Source organism: Scomber scombrus, chromosome 15, assembly GCF_963691925.1.
Source record: "Scomber scombrus chromosome 15, fScoSco1.1, whole genome shotgun sequence".
NCBI lineage: Eukaryota > Metazoa > Chordata > Actinopteri > Scombriformes > Scombridae > Scomber > Scomber scombrus.
The window spans coordinates 12,231,382-12,258,231 of NC_084984.1; the positions used below are offsets into that span (position 1 = coordinate 12,231,382).

The 26,850-nt window shown below is 39.8% G+C and overlaps 1 protein-coding gene across 3 annotated transcripts in view; it reads left to right on the forward strand.

Annotated features, from left to right (window-relative positions):
- The first annotated feature begins 2,749 nt into the window (after positions 1–2,749).
- add1 (adducin 1 (alpha)) overlaps positions 2,750–26,850 on the forward strand; it is a 29,579-nt gene continuing 5,478 nt past the window's right edge. Inside the window, exons 1-16 of one of the 3 annotated variants that reach the window (XM_062435015.1) lie at positions 2,750–2,877; positions 14,893–15,101; positions 16,017–16,179; positions 16,525–16,676; positions 16,841–16,921; positions 17,092–17,241; positions 17,346–17,489; positions 17,755–17,853; positions 18,212–18,385; positions 18,728–18,985; positions 21,912–22,007; positions 22,169–22,261; positions 22,651–22,668; positions 23,866–23,952; positions 24,775–24,931; positions 25,619–25,948. In XM_062435015.1, the coding sequence (XP_062290999.1) occupies positions 14,907–15,101; positions 16,017–16,179; positions 16,525–16,676; positions 16,841–16,921; positions 17,092–17,241; positions 17,346–17,489; positions 17,755–17,853; positions 18,212–18,385; positions 18,728–18,985; positions 21,912–22,007; positions 22,169–22,261; positions 22,651–22,668; positions 23,866–23,952; positions 24,775–24,931; positions 25,619–25,948 (2,197 nt within the window). In that variant the 5' untranslated portion in view covers positions 2,750–2,877; positions 14,893–14,906. Of the gene's footprint in view, positions 2,878–14,892; positions 15,102–16,016; positions 16,180–16,524; positions 16,677–16,840; positions 16,922–17,091; positions 17,242–17,345; positions 17,490–17,754; positions 17,854–18,211; positions 18,386–18,727; positions 18,986–21,911; positions 22,008–22,168; positions 22,262–22,650; positions 22,669–23,865; positions 23,953–24,774; positions 24,932–25,618; positions 26,849–26,850 lie in introns of those variants that run through there. The other 2 variants (XM_062435013.1, XM_062435014.1) reach the window with 2 other exon arrangements.

Consider the following 26,850-nt stretch of genomic DNA (forward strand, 5'->3'; position numbering starts at 1 on the left):
CCAACAGTCCACTCAAATTAAAGGATATACTGTACCCTGTAAACTTCAGAGGGAAAAATCACTATTTGGTGGAGCTATTAAACCCATAGTAATCTGAAATGTGACCCTGACTGCACACTGCTTTTTATAAGATGCCCAAAGTCCAAAAACATTTGGATGGTTTGATTTAATACTTTAATACTGGTTTAATGTTTAACAATGTATTGTATTGTAAAAGCTTGTTATATAATTTATTTAGTCAAATATTCTTCTGAGAAGGAACTATAGCTGTCAAATAAATGGAGTAGAAAGTACAATATTTCCATCTGAAATGTAGCGGAGTGGAAGTATAAAGAAACATCAAATGGAAATACTAAAGAAATTACAAGTTTATCAGAAGTACAACTGTTGAGTAAATGTTACTTTCCACCACTGATGGTATATGATAAACATACAGAGTTTGGTGTGCCTTGTGTTTATGTTGTAACCTGTAGCTGGGCCTCAATCCCACATTCCTTGGTTGCAATGCATTGAAATGCATGATGTATTATTTTATGTACTTCAAGTTAATTATTATCAGAGATGTTTCTATAAACTCATAAAAGTGTCTAATATATAAACTGTGACCAGGTCTGTTATTTAATGTATTCCACTGACTGCAGGAAATAATAAATAATGTAGCAAAACATTACACGTTGACTTGCACCAGTGTGGCAAAGCAGCACCATCTAGTGGTAAGAATAATGAACATTTCATCCTTATATTGTGCTTTTTAGGCTACTGCACGCTCACAAATCCTGTAATTGGCCCTTGGTGCCCCTTTTTTGAAGCCACTTTGCTCTCAGCGCTTCAGTAACTTAAATTTGCCCAGCAAAGACTATGGAAGTAATATATTTGGGTGATATCTAGCCTATGACAGTGAAGATTGGTAGTATTGTCAACGGAAGTCCCGCCTCCCATCTCTGACTAATCAGTTTATAGCGCCCCCTGGTGCCTGGGTAAAGCTTAATTGTGTGCATCATGCAGTAGGCTACACAACAATGTTTGCAGACTCGCTGTGGGTCCACTGTGATGTAATTGACTCCGAGTGCCACCAGCATGGTTTTAAAATAGCCAACCTGACTTGCACCATAAAGTCAACATGATGACTTCTATTGCAATACAGCTGTGTTATTATATAACAACAGCTGTATTGATTTTGACTTTATGCCAAAGTGAAGCTGTATTTTGTTACCTAAGATGCTCAAATAAAATGGATATTTACTCAGGGATAAAGAAATGAAGCCTATAATGATTAAAGTGTAACCCTACATGCTCTTGAAAAGGGGTTTGATTACTCGGGTGATTTCGCTTTAAAATTCAAAGTTGTTTGCGTTATCTTAAAAATAACACTAAATAACACTATGCATACAACTACTACATCATCTCCATTTGTACAGGCACATATACAATACAATATTGTAACCCTGGTACATAGAGTTTACCCGATTCCTGAAACAAAAAAGGGTCCAGTGGTCAGTAAAGTGTTGGAGAGTATTTAAAAGTATAGAAAATAATAGATATGTGTATATATATATTTCAAAAGAACAGCCACAAATGAGGCCATAAATTGGACATCAATTAAGTAAAGCAAGTTAAATATTATTGCACTCGGAATAGACTACATTTTGCAATATGGTTTCATGTGCAATATTTTGTTATCTTACACTTTTTCTCAACATTGTGATATCACAGTGCAGGATCAATGGATTAATAAAATGCAATACCTCCAGTTGCACACATTCACTGGAGGTCAATAGTAGCAGTGATTCCACCTGTCTAGCCAACTAAATTGTCTGAGCTCGAATTTAAATCTGATGTACTTCTGACATGATTATGATTACTGCCTGAAAAAAAGGACAGAATGAAAGGTCTTTTGACAGTCTCAGGCAGTACACTCATCTTATTTTCCATGACCAGACTCAAACTTCACAGAACAACAGATAGGAGATTTACCACCTAAATTTACAACATCATATGGTGTTTCTTAGATAATTAATACAGCTTTCAGTGTATTTATGTTAAGGCTGCAACTAATGATTATTTTAATTATGGATTAATCTGCTGTTCATTTTCTTGATTGATTTAAAGCTGTCCATAAAATGTCAGAAAATGGTGAAAAATTTCAATCACTGTTTCCCAGAGCCCAGGTGACAGAGCTGCAACTATAAATCGATTAATCCATTAGTTAACAGCTATTAAAAATGAATATTCAACTATTTTGATAATTGATTAATCGTGAGTCATTTTTTAAGAAAGAATATTCAACTTTTCTGCATCTAGCTTCTCAAATGTGAATATTTTATGTCGTTTTAGTCTTCTATGACAGGTATATGAATCTGTCTAACACCAGCCTCTACTCTCATTAGCTGTATGGCTTTATTATCTTGAGCAGGACAGTAAAAACCTAAAGCCCCTTTCAAGGGGGGCGGGTCAGATGCTCATGCTCCAACCAAATATCTCCTGTGCTGTCAGGTGCCTCAAGGCGTCCAATGCTGGATTTCAGATTAACCGGTTTGCCGCACCCAAGGCGATTTTTTTCCTAGGACAGCAAAATAATGACCCTTCCTACTCTGTCTCTGATTGGTTTCTCACTCACTAATCTCGCTCCTCCTGCCTAAATCCAACCAACGGAAGCAACGAGTACTAGCCAATCAGAGACAGAGAAGGGCGGGTCTTGACTTCACCATCCTAGGAAAAGAAATGACGCACCCAACTGGGATGACGGTGGATGGGCGGAGCCACACAGGGACGATAAACCCACTCTGAAGTCGCCCGGGTGGGGGATAAAAATAGTGAAAATCGCCGCCCCGCTTTCACCGACGACTGTTTATATCTCATCATTTCAACAAAGAGAGGGTAAGCTCCCAAATCATCGTTACAGTTTGCTTTTTAGCAGCGGCGTCTGTCCGGTGCGACACGATTCACATGTGTGAATATGTTTGTGCCTCAGTCGTCTCCTTGTGTTTGAGTCGTCTCCTGCTGTGGCGAGCTCTCCACTGTTTTGCTAATATGTCGCCTCTGGTTTGCAGAGAGGCACGTTTTCCTTATTGTTAAACGACGTATTTATTTGTTTTCAATGCGGTTTAATGCATTCACCTCTCGCCCGGACGCTTTCCTTGTGCAGAAGAACAACAGTCCAGGGTCACACTGTGTGGTTTCTTTTTTTTGCCCCGACTATCGTTAGCCAGCTGCTCGAGCAGGCCTGTGTTTGCGTTATTTTGCATTTCACATGCGCACAGCTTTTACGGTAGCTCTTAAATGTGGGGTCTTGTGCTGCTTCTTTTTTAGTTGTTCTGCACCAGTGTTACACTGTATTTGGTGACCCATCAGGTTGTGTGACCTACAGTAGTGGAAGAAGTACTCAGACAGTTCCTTAGGTTTAAGTAGCTTATCAATACCACAATGTAAAAATCCTGCATCCAGTTTTGCAGCAAATGTGGCTGTGAGTGATGTATTAAAAAGCTGCTTATGCATTGACTCATCAGTATGAATGAAGGCTTAAAGCTGGGCGATATTGATCAAATCAAATATCACAATGTTTTTGACCAAAGATCTCAATATATATATTACAGTAATATTGTAGTGGAGACTATTGGTGCTTTCATAAAATATTTACCCAGTAAGAGTTTTGATAGTTAATCATCAGTATTGTGGATATAATGACTGAGTGACTAAAGGCAAACATGACTGCATTACATCACTGTACTGTAATGCAGCTTTTTTTTTTAAATAGTAAAAGGAAAACACTTATGCCATATCATGATATTATGATATCTAGGATTATATTTAGTCTCATATATCAGTATAATATAAGATATCAGTATAATATAGCAATATTGCCCAGCCCTAGTTTTACTCAAGTTTACGATCTGAGTACTCCCTCCAACACTGTGGGTCACAAAATCTGATGGGACGCCAAATGTGATAAAACACCACGTTTGATTCTGGTCTTAGGACAGTTTGTGAGCTGTATCCAGTTGTTTGGTGATGGAGCAGTTTCCTGTTTGTCATACTGTGCTACGCCCTGCATAATAATAATAATAATAAGGATGATAATAACCGTGCACATCACATTTGAATGGTAAGCACTTTTTGCACTTCACTAACCAATCTGTATTTTCACAGTACAACAGGAAACACCATGTCATACTGCATTAGATAAGAGTACTTTATTCAATTCCAGATTGTGTTGTTGAAGCAGCCAAGTCACATCAATCCTAAATAAAATGCATTTAAAAAATGCAAATGAGAAACCAATATTTTAAACTAGACACCCACAACTTGAATATAATGACAAAGTATACAATGATAATACTCTTTGCATTGATAAGGCAAAAGCCAGAAACACAATAAAGCTGTATGATGATATTTATGATGATTTGTCAGTACACATACAATCATAAATTAATCTTGAGTCATTCATTAGAGAAATAATCCTAGTTCAAGCTTCTCAAATGTAAGAATTTGCTGCTTTTCACCATTTTGTCAAGGTTATAATTTTTTGGTTTTATACTGTAGCTTGGACAGAAGAAGTGATATCACCGTAGGCCCTGGGAACTTAAAATGGCTGTTTTTCACCATTTTTTTCACAAATTATAAACTAAACATAAAGAAGAAATAATTGACAGTTTAAAAAGTAATGAAAATAACTGTGAGATGCAGCTGTAATTGTCGCGCTCTACTAAGAGCATCAGAAAGAAGATTGAGAGGTGATAAAGCCCAGTGAGTTTGTGTCATATGGTTTAAGTTTTTAACAGTATTTTTGTTTTGCTGTTTGACAGTTAGCTGTTTGTTTTTGGGTCCAAACTGGACAACACAACCACTAATCTGCCGTGTCTGTCTCCTATCTAAAGTACAGTGTGAAGCCCCTTCCCCCACGTACTGCACTGTGGATTAGCAAAGCCAAACTGTCAAGATAGATGTTCTGTGTGTTGAGGGACGGTAACTCCCTGGATTTGGTCATTCTGTGAGAATGAGTGAAACTCCCGAAGGACTGAGCTGAGCTCTGTCCGTCTGACTCCATGTTGCCACCCTCGACACACACACAACACCAATACTACACACACGCGTACACACTCACTCCAGATACAGAGCTCTGTGTTTGTTTTACTCCCACTCCCCACGCCCACACCCTTGACTGCAGTGCAGCTGAAAATGTGTTCCTCATTTCAAGTCCACTCTCTCTATTTCACTCTTTCCTTCCTTCCTTCCTCCCCATATGTGATCACTTAGCAGGGGTTCGGGAGGCTTTTTTTAATTTTCATAGTTAGAGATGTGAAAATGGTCATTCTTGAACTTTCATTCACACCACAGAGGTCAGAAAAGATCATATTAATGCACAGTATGTTTGGATCTAGTATTTATCCAGCAGAATGCTATACAGGATGCACACTCGGCTGTAAAAAACAGAGTGTGACACAGTGGAAACATGAACAGGGAGGGGTGTGTTGTTTCAGAGAGCAATCTCCCGCCTCTCTGTCCCATAAAACATGCGACACCCAGATAAACCCGAGCCACTGTCCTCACTCACTAACACAACGTAACATCTCGCCTGGCCTCTGCAGTCAGTGACAGATAATACGTTTCCCGTGCATACAGTAGTCCCATCGATGGTGAAGTTTTTAGAAAAGGGGGAGCCGAGGGGCTCATTTTGTTGTCTCATCAGTGAAACCCAGAGTTGATGTTATTTTCTGATGCAGTGAATTCACATTTTTTTCCAGTTTGTGTCCTTGTTCTTTGATGTAATAGCCTCTGGACTCTTTCTGGGGATTGTCTCTGAGGGTTAGCATCAGTTAACTAAGCACAAATACCTAAAAGCAACACTATATAATTACGCAGTGGATAATGGATTTAGACTAAATGTAATGAAATGCAATGTGTGAGTGCGTGGGTGATAAAGTGATGTCCAAGCTGGCATAATGATGAAGCACCACCTGACTTTAAAGAGGAAACAAACACTCATATCGAACAGTTTTTTAATAATTAAGATGTTAAATATCTTCTTAAAGATACAAGAGTACAAGGGGAAATGATGTGCTTTGGTTGCTTTCAGTTGTGCACAGCTTTGCTATAAGCTAATAAGGTCTGATAGAAGTGACTCACGTATTGAAGGTGAAATTTTAAGGGCTTTCTAATGTAATTACATCAGCTTTTATGCTGGCGGCTCTTTCTTCCTCTACTATAGTGTTTCCTCCTCTCATTTCATCATCAGCCCAACAAAACATGTGCCAATAAATTTTGAAATTGGTTTGCCAGTTGCTCCTTTTTTTTAACCTTCAGGGTAAGGTAAGGGAGGGCAGATACCATGCCTGCTACAAACTCTAGTAGGATAATGAGATTGTATTGCTAATTAAGGTCTGCTATTTGATTGAATATGTGCTCAAATGTGGGACGGAGTCAAATAATTTAGGTCAAGATTTTTACATGTTAGATGTCGGAAAATAATTTAGGATATTAAAATGACATTTAATGCTAGACACTGAGAAAGTTAATGCCATAAATAATGTTGCTAAAAGACCTAATTTTCTTGCCTTCTTTCCTTAATTGGTTCTGTTTGAGTAGCAGTGAAGCCAGTGAATCTGCCATGTATGTGTTTTGCCGTCCACCCTTTTTGTTAAACACTGTTTTTACATTAATTGGTTCATGTTATAGCTTCTCTGTGTGGGGCAGTTACTGTCTGATGAACAGGACCATACTTGGGGCAGTGCTAAAATGACACCTAATACATTCCTACCAGTCACAGTGGTCTGAAGCCTACATGCACACACACACACACACACACACACACTAAATAGCAGTTGCTCGTGGATTCTTCGTCCCCAGAAATGAAAGGCATCCAGCTTAGAGATATAAAGAGCCATGTGTGAGTTCCTCTCTTTTGAATGTCTAAAAACAGCTTGGAGCGCAAACTGTACACACACGTACATACACATACATTAAACTGTTACAGAAACACCACCAAGAGTTTGAGGCCATTTTTTTTACACACACATAATGATCTTTTCACTGGCGATTGCTTGATTGTCATATTTTTGGAACAAACTAAATGGATCTTTTACAGACTGCTTTCCGTTTGGTGAGAGCTTAGTCATGCTGAAAAGATGTTTTTAGTGCAAACTTCCGTCATCTCAAAAGAGATGATAAAAAATCTCCACTGGAGATACTTTTTTTGTTTTGTTTTAAGAGTTTACAAGGAGCCAGGCACTAAGGGAGAGCAGAAAGGCTGGTGCTCCTCTTCATATAGTATACTTTTTTTATTTATTTTTATCCGTCATTGCCTCTCTGAAGGCTGGAAACATCTGTATTGAGTGGTGTCACAGAGAGTTCAGATCACCAGTTTGACTCTCAGTTCCTTGTTTTTAATGCAACAGCATCCTGCTCATTTTCCTTTTCAGGTGTACCGACGGACGTTGTGCTGGTAGACTCCCAGATCATAAGTTTAAGAAGATTTGGCCAAACTAAGATGGTTGACACAGTAAACATAAAACCTGCTAAACATCAAGATGTTAGCCATGTCAATGTGTGCATTTAGTTCAAAGCTTTGTGTATAAGTCCTCACAGAGCTGCCAGAGAGGCTGTTGACTTTTGGCATTGTTTTTTTCTCTGGTAGATACACAGGATTGTTATTATCAGCTGCTGTTTTTATTTTGATTACCTCTGAAGCATTTGTAGGATTAAATATTCTGGACTCTTGGAGTCTCTAATTTCTTTAATTTCTCACACAAAAGCAGGTGTCATACACTGTATGACTGTGATTCTTGATTCATCATCACACCATTTTCTTGTTGCTAAGAGACAAGAAAACTCTCGGACGCATACCTTACAAGGGATTTCCACATCCTCAGTGCAAAAGGAGCCTCCGACATTTAATGTGCATACGCTGTTACATGTTCTGCTTGTCAGTGGCCATTGGTAACAAGTGCCTTTCACTGCTGTGGTTCTTCCTGGCAGGCCTGAAGATAAGAGCTTAGAAGAGTTGATCTTGTCAAAGATAACAGAAAGTCTGACTCCAGCTGTACATAAGCTAGCCTATGGCAGTTTTCTCTGCTTACTTGTTTAAATTTCCCATTTTTCTGACTGGTTTCCTTAGCAGGCTGGTTTAACTCTGTCATTGTGTCTCCAGGATCTAGTCAAAGAAAACATACAATTCAAAATTCCCCTGAAGTTGCTCTTTTCCCCTGAAGTTGATCTGTGCTCTATTCATGGCCACTGGTTATCCCACAGTTGGCTTTGTGTGGAAAGGGATTTGATTTATTTATTTTTTTTACATATTTCAAAATAACATGTTTTTCTTGCAGCTTTGGAGAAGTTGTACCCTTTAAGCCTCTTTTTGATACTCTTTGCAGAGCACAGAGTGCTGGTCGGGACAGACGGTACAGTACCAGGGCCAGATACTGACAGTCAGGTTGATGTATGAGCTGCAGCTTCAGACACACCCATGGTTGCACTTACGGAGAAAAGTGTTCTTTCTAATACACATTGTACCACAGGGTGCGGTCAAGCGCATGGATTCGCTTTAGGGAGATGCACCATCACAAGATGTAACCACTTGTGCCGTCACCAAATTGTGTTTGAACATTAAGTCTCATTCTGACTCTCTTAAAGAACATTAACACTTTCTTTTGTCCTGATTTGTACCAACTGTGGCAGCAACTCCACCCTTCATTGATACAAAATGACAGGTGCTTCTGATGCACAGTGACATTTCTGAAGTGGAGTTCTCTGTTGAAATCTTGATAGAGAAAAAGTGCATTTATATAAATTTAAAACGTCTCAGTTTCTCAGCACATCAGAATCATTGGGTTGTGATTATAACCAGGTTACATAATTTATACAAGACTGTTAAAGTGTTATTTTGCTCTAGCATTATTTTATTTAGTTAATTAGTTGTGTGCTACTTAAAGATTAAACATTTGATTTCCAACTTGACTTGAAAACGTGCCACTTTCAATTCGGTGGATATTTTATGAGTAGAGATGCACATTCACTTCCACACTGCTTTCACTGAATAAGATGCTGAGTTTCTGAGATGTTTTTAAGCTAATGTGAGACGTGTAACACATTAGTTTGAAGGTGTGCGCCTTGTGACACTGACTGGCTTGCTGCTGTGTGATGTTGGCCTACAGCTGTTCTTACATAACAGTAATCTCTAAAGACTGTCCCGTGTTTCCATGGTAATGTGTTTGGTTTCCATAGCAATTGCACTCTTAACAGGAGTGGAGGCTCACTGAGCCCCTGCACCTACATTTCTGAGGAGAAATGAGAAATATGGGGTCTGGCGAGGCGGGGGCGCAGAGAAAATATACATCCTATATCTACAGCCAGTGTTATTGCTACATTGTCTAAAAGAAATGAGCAATTCTGTGATTTGATGAATTGTTTTTAGTATAGTTTATAGATGCACTAGAGATGTGCACGCAGGATTGGTATCTAGTATTGCACAGCTAAAGTGATTGAGTTTAGATTTGTGGCACAGAAAACAGCAGCAGGAAATTAATTTACTTAAACAAATTCTCTCTGGCAGTGGAAGGGGGCGGATTTAACTCCTTTATTAGTAGGCTAATATTTCTCACCATGATCTGTATTTCCTTTAACCTCCCTAGCTTTACTTTACTCCAGCATCCAGTTGATAACACTGACAGAGAGAGAATATATGTAGGCTACAGAGGCGATGTCTGTTATATCATCTGGTTTCCTCCTCCATGCTCCTGCTGCTCTTCCTTTTTCTTTCTCCTTCATGCAGTTTTAGAGATCCCTCAACCGATACTTCTGGCTCATTCAGTCTAAGGTTGCAGATGTTGGCAGATCTTATATTAGGGTGCACTGCAGTGTTGGACACTGTCTGGACCAATGGCAGACTGCAGACAATCGAAAGGATCCTGTTACGTAATGGCTCCATTAATTCCTGCAGTGCTTCAGAGCACAGAGATGGGCCAGTGTGACCGAGCAAGATTTGCATTAAAATCAAACTTTAATTGCTGTTTTTAGAGCTTAAATAAAATCCTGTGCTCTTGATGAAACTTAGTAGGTCAATAGTGGTCATTTTTTTAAACTTATTTTTCAAGCAGCAACAGCAGCCATAGTATGAATCTCCAAAAAAATGTCACATCCTGGTAAACACAGGGCTTTTCAAGAACTAAACATTGATGTCTAGCTGCCTGGTTCTTTAAATAGGTGCCATCGGCTATAATTAATCCCAATAAACAAACAACAGGCTAAAATTATTTGGTTCGTCATTGGATGGTAATACTGTAGTTCAAACAACAATTGCATACAATTAAATTTGTTCTATTCAAAAACTGGGATTAGACTGGGATAAAAGATAAAATGCCAGCTTTATCAAACTTTACAATTTTGAATGAACAGATGAGGGCTCTGTGACATTGTGAGGTTTAATTTCTAACAGGTTTTGATACATTAGTGGAAATGCTGGCAACTTTGTTCTGTTCTCAGACAGGTTTCTGAACAAGTATATTCTCCACTCAAAGCAGAAAAGGTCAGTAGAAAGGACTGCATGGATGTTAAACTCTCAGGGCTTTGTCCTTGATTTGATTTGTCTTTTTTTCTCTCCCCCCTGTTGTCCTGTTGTCAGCAGGCATGTTGGTTTGTCTCGTTGCCACTAGCGATAAACACACCAACATGAGAATATCAGACCAAAGAGAATCTGACTGTGTCGAAGAGCATTAAGACCATCTTTATGTAAACCAGGCTGACACAAGTCTGTCTGAAAGAGCTGCAGACACTGTAGCGTTGTCATTTAGCTCTCCTCAATTTGTTTGACGTCTCAGTTTTGTGAAATGTGTCTTCGGTTTGATGTACATTTGAAGTGGTTCAACAGGCAGGTTTTGATGTTCATCTCACGTTTTTGCTGAATTACCAGCATCAAACCAATCTGATTTTGAGCATGGTTTTTTTTTGCTGTAGAAGTGATTCAGCTGTATTAATAGCATGCCAGAGACTAAGACACACGCTTTTCTGTCTAATGAGTGTTTTTGGCAGCAGAGTTAATTGATGTAGTCTTTATTCTTCTGTCAATAAGTGATGTCCTAATCACATGAGCGCCACAGACCCTACTGAGTTTTCCATCCAAAATGATTTTAGAGAGAGAATACTCTTCACTTTCCTCTTGTATTAGTTCTTTTCTTTTTGAGATAGTATTGATGATTAAAGGAAAACAGCAGAGAGGAAACACTAAAGACAAAAATATGAAATGATTTGGTTTTAAATTAGGTGTGAATGTTAGAAAGATGAAGAGGTCAACCCCAACTACCTCATCTCTGGATGCATTTTCAGTTTCTTTACACGTGTAAGGTGTAAAGATTCATGAAGTTTTTGCCTTTTAAGTATTTGTCTCAATAATGGTAGGATTAGTGAGTGATGTTGAAGACTGTGTAAAGTGAATTCAGACATTTTCTTCTAAACACATTAAATAGGTCATAAATGTATTTCTAAAAAAAGGTGTAAAAAGCATTTCAACCATTTAGATTTGAATTGTGGAGCTAGACTGTGTTTCAAGATTTCTGTGTCTGGATTTAATGGGCAGGTCTGAAAATCACCGCTGCGCTGTAGAGGTATAAATACATTCAGCGCACACTACTACTACTGCTACTACTACTACTACTACTACTACTACTACTACTACTACTACTACTACTACTACTACTACAACAGTCTACAGGTAGCCAGTTAGCCGCCAAATTAGCAGCTGAGTTAGCAGCAGAAAGCTCTCAGACCTAGCGTCCATGTTTCTGGTAGAGGGGGTGACTTTGATTGACAGGTGACACTTGGTAGGGGGCGGGGTTTCAGCGAACTCTGCGGGCACGCCCACAGCGTTTGGGAGAAGAGAACTCGGCAGACTTTTACACAACTTTGAAGCCTAATTTCATATATTTGGTGATTTTTTTTTTAATCATTCAAATTTGGCAGGGCGGTTAACAACACACTTTTCTGTGGTATGTCAAACTCAGAACTAGGGATGCACCGAAATGAAAATTCTTGGCCGAAACCGAAAACCGGAAATGAGGAAACCAAGGCCGAAAACCGAAACACCGAAAGAAATTATTATGCCAATTATTAGTACCATTGCATATATGGCTATGACTGTGTACTAACCTCACTAAAATCAAGGCATTGCAATTCAAAGAATAAATAAATTACAAAAGTATGAAAATATTTATTTAGCAATGACATTACAACAATGCACAATATAAAATTAAGTTAAAAATAACACTTAGTGTTACACTTGGTGGAGGGTTTCGATCGGAATGGGTCTAATAAGCAGCAACACAGAGCTATAAGCATGCTTTACTCTCACACGCGCTGCATTTATAGTCACACAAACACACACACCTTCTCCTGTGCTGTGCGCTTCTCCGTCTCTAAGCGGGTTCTCCGCATCCATCGCAGCCCGGATCATTTCTCGTGCGCGCTGCTTTAATCCCACATCCAGGTAATGATCTTTATAACGCGGATCAAGTACAGTCGCGATGAAGTGCAGAGGATCCAAATAGATCTCAGTGAAACGTGTGCTGGCAGACTCTAAGAGTGTACTACACTTTAGTGCTGCAATTAAACGAATAACGTCTGCTACAGATGCATCAGAGGAGCTGATCTCTTTAGTTAGTTGTTTCGGCCGTGTTGTTTGGGTGATAAAAGTATTTCGGCCGAAAACCGAAAATGCGCTTTTGGGCCATTTTCGGCCGAAAATTTTCGGTGGCCGAATATTCGGTGCATCCCTACTCAGAACACATATTTATTTTTACTTTACACAGACTTTAATGAACTAATAATGTTGAGAATGCAACTTAGTTAGGCCAGAAAGAAACTTAACATTTGTTTTAAGATCCATTTTTTATGTATAATTATTTTTACATTCTTTATATTTTATGTAATGTATTATATATGTGTATATGTAAAATCCAAACAAAACTCAAAACAAGAGAACCAAGTTAAAGCAAATTTACATAGCTTACTTGTTGTCCCTAGCTGTTTTGTGTAATGTAAATGTATAAATAATAATGAAATAATGTATTGGTGATTTACTTTGTTTTCTCACATAAATAAGGTTATAGCTAACTTGGTCATAGCAAATGAACAGTTAAGCTAGTCCTGCTAAAAGGGAACTAACTACCCTAGCTTAGCAGAGTAGTCATAGCTGACTGTGGCCCCAGCTTTTGACTCCATTAACTATTTAAGCTACTTTTAAATCACATATTTAAATGCATTACATTTTAAAGCAATTTATTATTTATTGATTTCCAGGTAATTATTACCAAATTGTAGATGTGAAGCTGAAAGAACACCTTTTGTTTGTTGATACTGTGTTTTCCCCACATATTCTCTGTCGAAAAAGTCATTAGAAGTGTTACAGCTCTCTGCCTTTTGTAGGGCAGTAATCTACAGAGTACAGTGTCATGTTGTGATCATTTAAATTCTCTTCATGTAATGTTTTCATGAGGTGAAAATGGACAAAAGGCGGTCAGGTTGAAATTAGCCAAACAGCATGAAAACACAAAAACCTTGATTGAAGCAGGTGACCTGAGATTAGTGAAAATGATGGGTTTGATGTTGTGTAAAACCTCAGAACGCCAATAAAAGTGGACAGAAACAGAGAGAGGGTCTGTCGGTGCTCAGTGTGATACTGGAGGCTTTGGGTTTGGCCTGTGGTTGTCATGGTAGTTTTGGCTGAACATTTGTATTGATGCAGACTAATGGGTTGCATCAGTTTCTGCCAGGGCACCCCCACATTACCCATGCATGCTTACACACACACACACCCGCCCACTTCTCTACCCTTGTAAGTCTGTCGGTGTCCTTCAAAGCCAGAGCTTGAGTCGTCTGAGATGAGACAGACAGGCGGAGGCTATTTATCCCCACATACACCCAGCCAGCTGGATGGAGGTGGATCTATTGGAAACCTGTCTCTGTTCTCTTTTATGTCTTGAAATCCCCTCCCTCTTTTTGTCAATTACTTCTTTTTGGGGGAGCTTGTATACAGTATACAAAAATAGTCATGTCCACACTGCATTAGAAATTCCAGAGAGATAATCAAAGACTTGGTAAAGTTTATTCCCATCTAATCTAAAGTTGATGTCATTTTTTTTTAGCTGAATGGTAAAGAGATCTCTGGCTGCGCTTCCAGTTTTTGTTTGACTCTCGCTTTGCTGATTCTTGACAGTCGAGCGGTGTTATGATGCCAGGAAACACATTGTGAAAATCAATTAAAATCACTCCGAGCTGGGAAGAGGAGTCACATGGTCATTACAGGAAGTGGGGGGAGAGTGTGATTGGCCTTTCAGGTCTAATGACAGGCGATGTTCATTTCCTCATTTACCCGGAGAAACTTTCTATGTCCCTTTTGTTGGCATCTCATACTCATTCTCACTCATTTCTTTCTCCTCACATTTAATAAACAAACCATTCATAATTTTACTGATTAAAACACACAGTACAAGTTGAATTACTGTATCTGAAGTTGTATTGTTAGTTTTATCAGTATGTGGAATGCTTTATATAATTTTGATTTTAGCAAGTTTTTTTTTAAACTGATACCATGTTATTGTTGTCTCCGTGTAGAGCCAGGTAAAATAGCTTTATCCTTTTTCTGACCTTCTGACTTCATCTGTACGTGAGCTCATAGATGTTGACATGTCATACAAACACAGATTATGGCCCTGAATTCAACACAGACATTTTTATTGTATCAACCACCTGATGATTTTTTTTGAAAATATTTGAAAAAATCATCTGAAAAAATGAACATTGTCTCAATTAGGAATTAGTGTATTGGGGAATTACTTTAGCTTTCTGTAGATATTATTGGCCACTTTCTAGGAATATAAAAATGGTTACATATGCTACCTCCGTCTACAGGAGGCCAGCCCAGGATGAACGGCGATTCAGGTGCCGGAGTGGTGACGGCTCCCCCTCCCACCACAGCCCCCCACAAGGAGCGGTACTTCGACCGGGTGGATGAGAGCAGCCCGGAGTACCAGAGGGAGAGAAACATGGCTCCCGACCTGCGGCAGGACTTCAACATGATGGAGCAGAGGAAAAGGGTCTCCATGATACTACAGAGCCCGGTTAGTGGAACAAATGCAACATAAATCACAAATACATGTCTAGATTTACTGGTACATACAACAACATTAACTGACTAAATACTGTGGTCACGGTTGATAAAAGCACACGACCACAGCAGGCATTTTAAAACATGAATAGACTCTGTTAGTGTAAAGTCAGCAGCCTCCTCAATATCACATGATGGATCCAGTTTATTCCCCATAAACGTCGTGTCTGTGACGGGCTGAATGGAACACTGTTTTAAAGGCTTATTGTATGTATGAAAAGCACTGATGTATTCAAGTCCTGAAAATGAGCCCAGAATGGTGCTTATGAGCTTCTACTTTATGCTTAAAATGCTGAAAGAGATGTCAAGCTGTTCCTTTTTTCTATGACCTCTCAGTCTCAACCTTTATATGTTCTTGTTTTATTGGCTGACCTGTGTACTCATGTTACAAAGAACCATACTTAACATTTCTCCAAAATCCACCCAAATATACCAAATTTTCTTTTCAGATTTTCCAAAAACATAAAAATGAACATTGAATAAACTCAGTGAATGTGTCATAACGGTGTTTGGTGCTTCGTTGTGGAACAGTTCAGACAGAATGAATATCCACCAACAAATTAAACAGTGCATTTAAGTTTTTAGTGAATCTAAAATAAAATTCTGCAGCATATTGTTGAAAATTGTGAGACGTAATGTGAATTTGTAGTAAATTGGTTAAAAAATGCAAACACTGCTATGGTTGTTAAAAGCCTAAACATGATGTCAGGATATTTAATTCCATAATGTTGCTTTAATTTAAATCACTCATCTTAATCTGAAGCCAGCCTACTCTGTTTGTCTTAGTGTCTCCCAGTTTTCTTTTTACATCATCATGCCTCTGTGTGTTTTCGTCTCTTGTCTTTGTGTCTGCGTCAATGTCCGGCAGGCATTCTGCGACGAGCTGGAAACAATGATCCAGGATCAACTGAAGAAGGGGAAGACGCCTACGAGCCTGTTGGCTCTGCAGCAGATCGCTGACTTTATGACCACCAGCATGCCTTCAATGTATCCTGCTGCACCACAAGGAGGCATGGCAGCGCTCAACATGAGTAAGCAGAGAAGTGAATGAGTGTCTATGCGTGTGTGTGACTTTTTGACCCCAGTCCTGCTATGTCTCCGCTCATAATGACTAACACACTGCGCGCCAGAGTTCTTGACAAAGATTCCAGTTTGATATCAGTAAACAGAATCCATCTAATAGTTATCATCTGTACTGGTGATTCTTTTTTTTCTTCTTTCCTGCTGGCAAGGAAATCACATGGGTCTTTTTGTCTGTACAGAGCTATGTATTTTATCCTTTATTGCTCTTTTTTAAGTCCTTTTTTCCTCAGCATTAACCTCATCAGCCTCTTCACTGTAAGCAAACACTATCTGAATCCATCTTTACCTTTCAGGTTTGGGTATGGTGACTCCAGTCAATGACTTGCGTGGGTCAGACTCTATCTCATATGATAAGGGTGAGAAGCTGCTTCGCTGCAAGCTGGCTGCTTTCTATCGCCTCACTGACTTGTTCGGCTGGTCCCAGCTTATCTACAATCATCTCACAGTAAGATGAACTTCGTTGTTACCACAGATCACGTGGAGTGACCTAAGTCAAATTAAATGATCAAAGCTGCAAAAAAATCCTATTGTTCCAGCCAACATTTAAGAATACATGTTATTTTCTATGTTAACTGTATCATCTAATGTGACTGTTATCTGGTTCATTAGGTCAGGGTGAACTCAGACCAGGAGCGCTTCCTTATTGTCCCTTTTGGGCTGCTGTACAGTGAAGTCACTGCGTCCAGTCTGGTGAGAATCAGTGCTGATCTCTGTTAATATTGCATATCTTTATCTAAAAATCATGTCCCTTTGATCCATTAGTTCATTTCTAATATAATAAATCCAGAGAAACCAGTGACAAATATGAACTGCATGTAGACTGATTTGAGTCACTGTCTGTTGTCTGCATCGCCCTACAGGTGAAGATAAACATTCAAGGCGAGGTAGTAGACCGGGGAAGCACCAACCTCGGGGTCAACCAGGCCGGCTTCACGCTACACTCTGCTATCTACGCTGCACGGCCTGATGTCAAGTGTATCGTGCATGTACACACACCCGCGGGTGCTGCGGTAAGGGATAGTGCACACATATTAATTATATCCAACGCAAACGGAGAATTGCACACATACATTAAGTCATATGTTGTGTTTATCTTGTTTTTTGTTTTCTTCAGGTGTCAGCCATGAAATGCGGCCTGCTGCCCATCTCCCCTGAGGCACTGTCTCTGGGTAAGGTGGCCTACCATGACTACCATGGTATACTTGTGGATGAGGAAGAAACCGCCATCATACAGAGGAGCTTGGGGCCTACCAGCAAGGTTGTGTGTGTGTGTGTGTGTGTGTGTGTGTGTGTGTGTGTGTGTGTGTGTGTGTGTGTGTGTGTGTGTGTGTGTGTGTGTGTGTGTGTGTGTGTGTGTGTGTGTGTGTGTGTGTGTGTGTGTGTGTGTGTGTGTGTGTGTGTGTGTGTGTGTGTGTGTGTGTGTGTGTGTGTGTGTGTGTGTGTGTGTGTGTGACTGGAGCAACAACAGACGTTTTTCTGTGTGTGGTTGTACTTGCCTAGTTTTTATTTTTCCTGTGCTGCAGGTGCTCATCCTGAGGAATCATGGTTTGGTGTCTGTGGGTGAAACTGTGGAGGAAGCTTTTTATTACATCCACAACCTGGTCACTGCCTGTGAGATTCAGGTAGGATACACTGAGATCAGTAAAGGATATTCACTATGAAATGTCAGTTTCCAATAATAACTAGCAACAGGAAGTTTATTTCTGTAAAATATTCATTAGGATTGTAACTTTGCTATCACTGTGGTTTGAGTCTGTCGTTTGTTTTTGTGATATTTGGCATCATATGTTTGTCTGCATTTTTCATAACAATTGTCTTTGTCCTTTGTCTCTCCTCTTCTTTATATATGTTCATATTTCTTCATGTACATGTCTGTTTTGTTGTGTGTCTATGTATGTCCTCATGTCCACATTTTATTTCCTTTTGTACTCTGGATCCTTCTATGGTTTGTCTGTCTATATCCCCTTACATTTCTGCCAGGTGCGAACACTGGCCAGCGCTGGAGGGCCAGATTATCTGGTGTTTCTGGACCCGGAGAAATACAAGTCTCGCCCACGGGTCCCTGAGCCAGCCGGAGACGGGTCCTCTACTTACCCCAAGTGGCAAGTCGGGGAGCAGGAGTTTGAGGCTCTCATGAGAATGCTCGACAACTTGGTAACTACAAAGAAAAGGGGAAAACCTTAAATTTTTTGCTGCAGCACGGAGCCGTGGGAGGTTCTGAGAGTATATTATTACCTCTCTTGTTTGATGACATCCACAATTAATCTAAAATCTTTCAATTTGTTGAATTACTTTTGCGTAAGAGTAACAGGCTTTACAAGCTGTAGCAGTAAAATAAAAAGTGTATTTAATTGAGCAAATGTGTGTTTTATTGCTTAACACTTTTAAGAAAAAGAAGAATTTCAAAATGTATAGTCTCACTTTAAACTTTGATAAATAGTTACTGTATAAATAATCTTCCATGCTGTTCCATCTTCCTGTCTCTGTGTCTTCCAGGGCTACAGGACGGGCTATCCTTACCGCTGCCCGGCCCTGCGAGACAAAGCTAAAAAGTACAGTGACGTGGAGACCGCTCCCTCCGCCCACGGTGGTTACTCCTACGGGGAGGACAGTGACTCAGGTGCTCGCTCCCCGCTGAAACACAGCTTCCAGCGTGGCCAGCGTGACAAGACCCGCTGGCTCAATGCCGGCGGCCGGCCCGACGAGCCTTACGAGGACGGGCCCGACGGCAGCAGCCCCAAGTCGAAGCCTAAGGTGTGGACGAACATAACACACGATCACGTCAAACCCTTGCTGCAGTCTCTCTCGTCCGGTGTCTGCGTGCCAAGCTGTATAACCAACTGCTTGGTCTGTGCCTACCTTATTGTTCATAGTATAGATTTTACAGCTACCTTGTTGGTGGATAGGGTAGGTGGTCGGCATCTTGAGGTTCTGGGGACAATGGGGGGGGGGGGGGGATGTAAAAGTCTGTTTTCTTTTTTAGGGGTTAATATAATCCTGCTTTTCACTACTTTTCTACTACTACTTACTTTAAAATCACTGCCTTTTTTTTTAGCTTTCACACTGTAATTTTAGATGTCCTATTAACCCACCTCTCAGAAGCAGTTACCTCTGCTCTGTTAATTACTTCGTAGCTTCACTGGGTGTCATTTTTTTTCCTTATAGTCTCTTAACACTTCATGATGCCAGGCCAGCTGCCCACAGCATGCCCCACTGCATGTGTAGTAGTGAAATGCATTGTTGGTGTTGATGTTTTTCCCAGAGGAGCGAGCAGCAGGGGTGTGGCATGAGTCCTCAGTGGGCAGGTAAATGTGGCGAGACGACAACGGTGATGTTGCTGCTAACCACACTGTTGCTCATCGCCCCGTAATAATACGCTCTTGGTTTTATTAGCTAGCTTACTTCGCCACTTAAATATGAGTCAGTGGTAAAATAAAGCAAGTATAGTGAGGTTTGAGGCTATATTAACCTAAATGTCATTAGTGTTTGCTTTGTGGGTTGCTCACAAAGCTTCTTTATTATACATCTAACACATTGCTTGCATAAATGAGGGAGGTGGCATGTCTCTAATTATGAACATTTAATTTCCAGAATAATGCAAGATATATTGTAGACATATTAAAAGAAAAACAAAGTAAAACAGAAATCTTTAGTATGAAAGTATGAGAGTGATGCAGCCTGCTTTTATGATTTTTATTTTCCACAAATACCTGCAACTGATCCCAGTTGTACGTTTCCCCTTTTGTTTATGTTGTCTTGGTTTTCCTCTGAAAATGGTTTTGAACACCTCAAGGTGTACGCCTGCATGAGTGGATTTGTTAAAAGCAAAAAAAACAAAAAAAAACAATAGAATTGAACAAATTTGATCTGACCTTTTGAATCAATTATCTCCTGTTGGGAAAGTAGGAAATGTTGTGTTGTGAGACTCTTTCTCAGTGAGTATATCGTGTTTACATGTTCATCTCATACTCAACCAACCCTACCCAGCTACCTCCATCAAGAAACCCTTCCTCATCTAGCCCCTGGTTTGGCAGCTAACCAGCCAAGCTCAAAGCAAATACAGGAATGAAGTCATGAGCTTACGCTTTCCGCAGCGAATTACATGCTTAGTTAAAAAAAATAAAAAAAAAGATTAGAAAAAAGATTTTTGCATGAAAGCTGAAGATTTTGATTTCTATACTCACCCGCTGCTCATTCAGTTTGGTGCGAGAAATGGGTTCCTTTAGTCATGCTGAGCATTACCAGGTTTATAAAAACAAAGTGCTTGTGAAAAAGAAATGGGGTTTGTCACATTTTAAGAGGAACATTTTATTGCACAATGAAAGGTTTCATCCTCTGATGGAAAGATACACGCTTGTCTTAGTTTGTGGCGTTGTGACAATGGCTTTTTATTTTTTTCATTTTTTTTCCTAAACATGGGCGATTGTCCTCGGGTGTGTTTCTCTCTTATCTCTGTCGTCCTTGTTGTTATGTATCAGCCTGGGAAATGACTTTGGTGATGCCAGCTCACCCCTCACTGCCACTCTCGCTTCGTAAGCCAGCCTCATTGTCTCCCACCCGGCCATCCTTCACACTCCCTCACCTCCCACCACCCTTCACTCCTCCCTCCCTTACCTCTTCACCTTTTTAAAAACAAATTTATTCTCATTTTGTGATGTTTTCAGTTGATTTTGTCGTTTTTTATTTTTAATTCTAATGGTAATATCAATGATGATGACAAATGGTTTTCAGTACACTTTTAGGCTTTAGTCGTCATGTCTTTTGCAGCCTTTTCTGACTGTGCATCACCTAAAGGGGCACTTTACTATTTCTTAAAACCTCTTAGTTCTCTAAGTTCACAACAGCTTAAACCACACCTCCTTCTCATGTCCGTATGTTCATAAATTTAATATTTCTCTTGCTTAAACTTTTATAGTCTCAAATGTGTTTTTTTAAGTGCTTCCTCGCCTCCAGCAGCCTAGTTCTGGTTCATCCAGTTTCACAGAGTTTCTAGAGCTCAACATTGAGGTTTATGGATTAATGTAAAAAAAAAAATAATAATAATAATAATAGCAGAAGTCAGCCATTAGCCATTAGCTATTTTGTGTAAAACTTGTACATCCTAAAATTGATTTGGGTGCCTTGCATTAACACATTTCCAAAATTTGGCCTCTGAAGGTTTCATACATTTCTTGACAAATTCCTCATAAAAAAAAAGTAATTTCAGCTCTTTTATGATTATTATCACACAAACACAAAAATCAACACTGTCCTTCTGCTCTGATTTAAAGAATTGAGTCCCTGCTCAGTCAGCATCTCTGCAGCGCACTGTACAAAATCTGCCCTACTCAATTATATGAAAACATTGCACATTACTGGAAATATACCACGTAATGATTGATGAATGATCATCAGTGATAATGTAGAACAGTCCCACACTGAACTACACTTCTTCAGACTTTATAAAAGTAAAAAATGAAGCTTACATATATTTCCTAAATGTGCTTCATCATCATTGGTTCACTTTTTTGCATTAAAGCCTTTTTAAAGTCATCTCACTTTGTCCATTTCAGTTCAGCATGATTCTTGTATTGTGAAGCCTGCATAGTATTTTGTCTGAATCTATTTTTGTGCTTGGGTTTTTATTTAATTTCTTTTATCCAGTGTTGTTTTTGTTTAACATATTATGTGGTTTTTACAGTGGACAAAAGAAGATGGACTCCGCCAGGCTGCCGTAGCCAATCAATTCATCCCATTGAACACCAACCCAAAAGAAGTCCTGGAAATGAGGAATAAGGTATCAGGGTTTTCTTTTCTCTTTGGTTTCAGTTTGTTTCCATGTCATTAGTATTCCTCCTTTTTGAGACCACCTCAGGCTCAAAGGCTTCTTGAGCAGGATGTATTATATGTTCATTATTGTTTTTAGTCTTAAAATGTTGCTGTTGTGTTTTTTTATAGATCCGGGAGCAGAACCTGCAGGACATAAAGACAGCAGGGCCCCAGTCTCAGGTTCTGTGTGCCGGCTCTGTGGTGGAGCGCTCCTTCAACCAGGTCAGTCTGTTAACAACACAGCATATAAAAAACCTCACTGCTACAGCTGTCCTGACCTGGAGATGAATATGTAACTCATGTTTGGTCTATTTTATTCAGTCTACATACATGTCAAATGTTAAAACTATTTTAATAATATATTCTGTCCAGGTCTGGAATCACCCCTAAAGCTAAATGCTGCAATGTGTGAATATTGTACGAAAATGAATGAATCTTCTAATGAAAGAAATTGGTTGCCATCAAAACTTCATATCCATTGTAATCTGATTCGACATCAGTGCCTGAAGGAGTAACTTCACCACTAATAACAGAGAGCCTAACATGTCCTCCATGTTGTTTCCCCAAGCATGGGGTGACTTTGTAACTGTGACATTATTCTTTGACCACAGAGATTGTCAATCTGGCAGGTGAGTAGTGGGAGAGGTAACCTCACTCTGCTCTCCAAACCTGCCAGCTCAGGTTGTGTCCATATTCATACATTGGTTTTCGGGTTTTTTTTTCTCCCCATTTTTTTGAAGGTTTATATTTGTTTGTTTGCTCCGATAGAGGCTGTTATCAGTTTCAGCATTTGCAACCTGGTCCTTTTAGTTCCATGACATTTTATAAGTCCCCAGTATAGCCAAACATACCAATGCTTTTTTCCTGTGCATGCGTTCTTTATCCTCTGGAGAGGTAAAAAGCCAAAACATGGGAAAAACAAGTGCAGGTTGCATGGTTCGCCCCTACCTCTACTGTGTAGCTCAGTTTTTCCACTCGGAAAATTTCCTGAACATTTAATCCTGACACCATGAGGAGCAGGATACCAGCAAATTAACAGGGAGCTTAAAACACACACATCCAAACCAGAGAGGGCAGGTGCTGTGCTGCTAGTGAGCAAATCAAGAAATGAACAGCAGCTCACACACTGCAGGGCTCCAATTTCCACTTAACTTATTTATTACTTTACTTTAAACTTCACCCAGCACATCAGTTAGAAGATTAAAGAAGGCCTTGATGTGTTGTTGTTATTTTAAGATTCAGTACATTGTACTGTTCAGCACCCCCCGTGTGGATAGTATGTCCTCACAATGCATGATGCTGCCTATTTGTTTCATCACTGCTACGTTTTTCACCGCCCCATGTCTCTCTCCACAACTCTCTCTTTGCATGCTTTTCCAATGTTTCTGTACTTTTGTAAGTATGTGTGGATGCAGAGGTGGAAAGCAACTAATCACAAAGAAGATTTCAGTTTTTTGATGAAGTAAATGAGCACAATTACAGTTTTAAAAAAGGTAAAATTGCAGATTACAACCGTCGTACAACCGAGAGGACTCATTTACTTTGAGCCTCAGTTTGTCAGTGATAATATACATCATTTACTCAAAGTAGTCTTAAAAATAGACACGAGAAGCTTCACCTCCTCACCTGAGTGATAAAATCTTAGTAATAGTATTTCTAATTTAGCAGGAACATCGTAATACTTTCCACCTCTGCGTGTGTGGAAGCTGGTATGTTTGTGAATGTCTGCACACATTCACGCCTGCCTGACAGACTGCTAATTTGAATGTGCTGGTGTTCAAGAGCTGGGTTGTGCTCCTCCCCCCTCACTGGGTTTACTATTGCAGGACGCCCCTCTGTCTGACTGTACAGACACTATTGATGGCCTCGATGTGTCCGAGGGGTCCTATAGTCCTGCTAAATCAATTAGAAAGGTACTTACTGCTCCAGTCACAAATATTATTCACCTGTACTTGACATCATCCTCCCAATTGTTCCCCTGAGCACAAAGAGAGGCACTTCACATCTGTAAATATCTCTATATATGAAACAAATAATAATGCCAGAATGAGGCTTTTCTCCTTCTTCTTTTTTTTTTGTGCAGTCATGTGACTTAACCATTTCTACAGATTTATGCACTCTAGAGCCTGATCATTTTCGAAGTAGTTAAATTATTGTTTGTTTCTACTAGTTAGGATTTTTTTCATCAAAGATAAAAATGTATTTTGCTGTTACTAGTCTGTCTGCAGGAGACATTTTCATGTTACAAAATTTGTTGTTTCAAGTTGAGATGGGCAGTAAAGTAAAGTGCAGGTATTCTTTTCAGTGATGGTGACATTGACTGTGTTGTTAGTTTAATGCAGTCTTTTTTGTTTCATCTTGGCTATTCTCTGTGTACCTGATGGTGTAATGTTGGACTCTGTCTTCTTTCTCAAACCTGTCAGTGTTGGATTTAATTTTTTTTTTTTTAAGTTTTTGAATGGAATTAGAAGTAGGCTGTTAATTTACATCATCAGGTGAGCTTCCTGTGTTATGAAATGGCCTGTTAACTCTTAACTTGTGCTCTGATGTTTTACATTTAACTAATACGGCTGATATTTCTGCTCATGCTGCTTAAAAGTTAAGTGATATTAACTTATCTGACTATCCCTTACAAAAAAACTCAACTTAATTTTCAACAAATTATCTGCAAGTAATGTGTAACCAGTGACTAACATACTTGATCATCTCTTTTCTTTCCCATGTGTGTCCTGAAGGGGGAGCTGGTGACCGCGTCTAAGGCCATCATTGAAAAGGAGTACCAGCCCAAGGTTATCGTCAGCAAGCAGGGTCCCAACCCCTTCACCAAACTCACCGACCAGGAGCTGGACGAATACCGCAGGGAGGTGGAGCAGAAACAGAAAGGGCCCGAAGGTAAAAGTGACGAGTGGAGCAGAGAAGATGAAATGAATGTCAAATGATATAAATTGTTTTAGGGATGGAACAATGTTCACAGTTAAGAATAAGAACAGCTGTGTGGCCAGCTCACTTTTATCATTTTTTACCAAGTTTCAGACATATAAATCTGTAGTTTTTTTAACAGTGTCATGACTTTGTTATATCTATCCCTGTTTTATCAGTTTTATATAACGAGTTGTACAGGTAGCGCTGACATCAAAATGCAGATTTTAATCATTTTTAGGTTGGTTTTTTTTTTAATCGTTGTGAGGGTAAAATTGCTTTGCAGGGACAAGAGGGAAGTATGTTGTGTAATTCACAGCTTGTTCCTTCTGTAATCAATCTTCTGTTAAAGTCCCTCAAGAAATGTGTAATTACACTGAGACATTGAGAGAAATTATAATGTTATTTAAGAAGTCAATAGAACAAGCTTAGACACAATTAAAAAATTGAGCAGTGATTGCCTGAGCTGAAATGTAATGTGAGTTCATCTTTACTTTAGTTTGATGTGATTATTTAGTTATTTTAAACATAGTTACAAAAAACTGGAAGTATTTTTAAAACATTCTTGTAATAAAAAAAGAGAAAAAAATGAGTGATCTTCAGATTTGGCCGGACTGTGATGTTATCTCTCCACACACACGCAAACGCATGGATTCACAGTGCAGGGACAAGACGATTATAGGGAGGGATCAGCCTCCGGTGAGCCCTCTCCAGAGGCTGAAATGAGGGGTCGAGGGTCTGTCTCCACACCTCCACAGTCTGCAACTGACTCACCCAGCTTAGAGAAAGCCCCGCCTACAACTGCCACTCCGGCTACGCCAGCCTCTGAGCAGGGCTCCGTGGGGACAGTCACAGATGACGTTTTTTCGACTGCAGACGAGGCTTTTTCAGCTCCAGATTCCCCCCAAAAGGAGTTCCACTGCGCCGTTCTGCGAGCCCTCAGCAAGGAGCCGGCGGTAGTAGAAGCAGCTGAGGCAAATCAGGCTCCAGGTACACCAGACGAAGCGGAGTCCTGCCTAAACTCTGGCCTTCCACTTCCCTCCTCCCCCCTGCTCAGCCCTGGCCCGTCTCACTACATACATACCGCTGCACTGAGACTCTGGGAATCCCTGCCTGCTGTGTCCTCTCCTCTCTTTCTGGGGGTTTTGAGTCTGCTGCCGTTGTTTACTTTGTGCACCCTCCCTACCCACCGTTCAGTCTCTGAAGCTTTGGCTTGATTTTTATTTTTTATTTTTTTCCCCTTTCCGTCCCCTGTCTCTGATGTCTTGTCCAAAGGCATCAGAGGTCTGACAGATCAAATACCTATCTGTCGTTTGATTGGACGAGTAGCTGAGGAGAGAGAGGTTGTTCAGATTTAAACCAGGCTCATCATGAGATTTTAAACCCATCCCCTCTCTTTCACAGTGCTCACTCTTCAAGGCTAAAAAGCGATTTTGCAATTTTTTTCCATTTGCAGAAACTGTGTTTGAGCTCAGTCATCCAATCAGAGCAATCCATGTGTGGAGTTGAATAATGGTGTCCTCCTCCTTCTCTTCCTGCTAACCTATCCTGGATATATCTCTGGTGTCCACTCTCCCTCCTTTGCCTCTGACTGATTAAAACTAATATTAGATTTGGTTTGTTTGGCTCTTTGGGACACTAATAAAGTTGATTTCACTGGGATTTATCTGAAAGGGTTCGCAGTCTTCTCCTGATAAACGCTTCCTCCCTGGTTTGGTTCTTTGTGTTCCTCCCCTTTTTTATTTGTGTTGCAATGAACAGATTCTCTGAGACAATCAAAGCTTTAGTCAGAATTTAAGTATTTTGAAAAATGTAGATCAATTTAACATGCTCATTGATTAAGCGGCTCCTTGATATTTATGTCGTTTTTGTTTTCGGGTAAATAGTTTTTT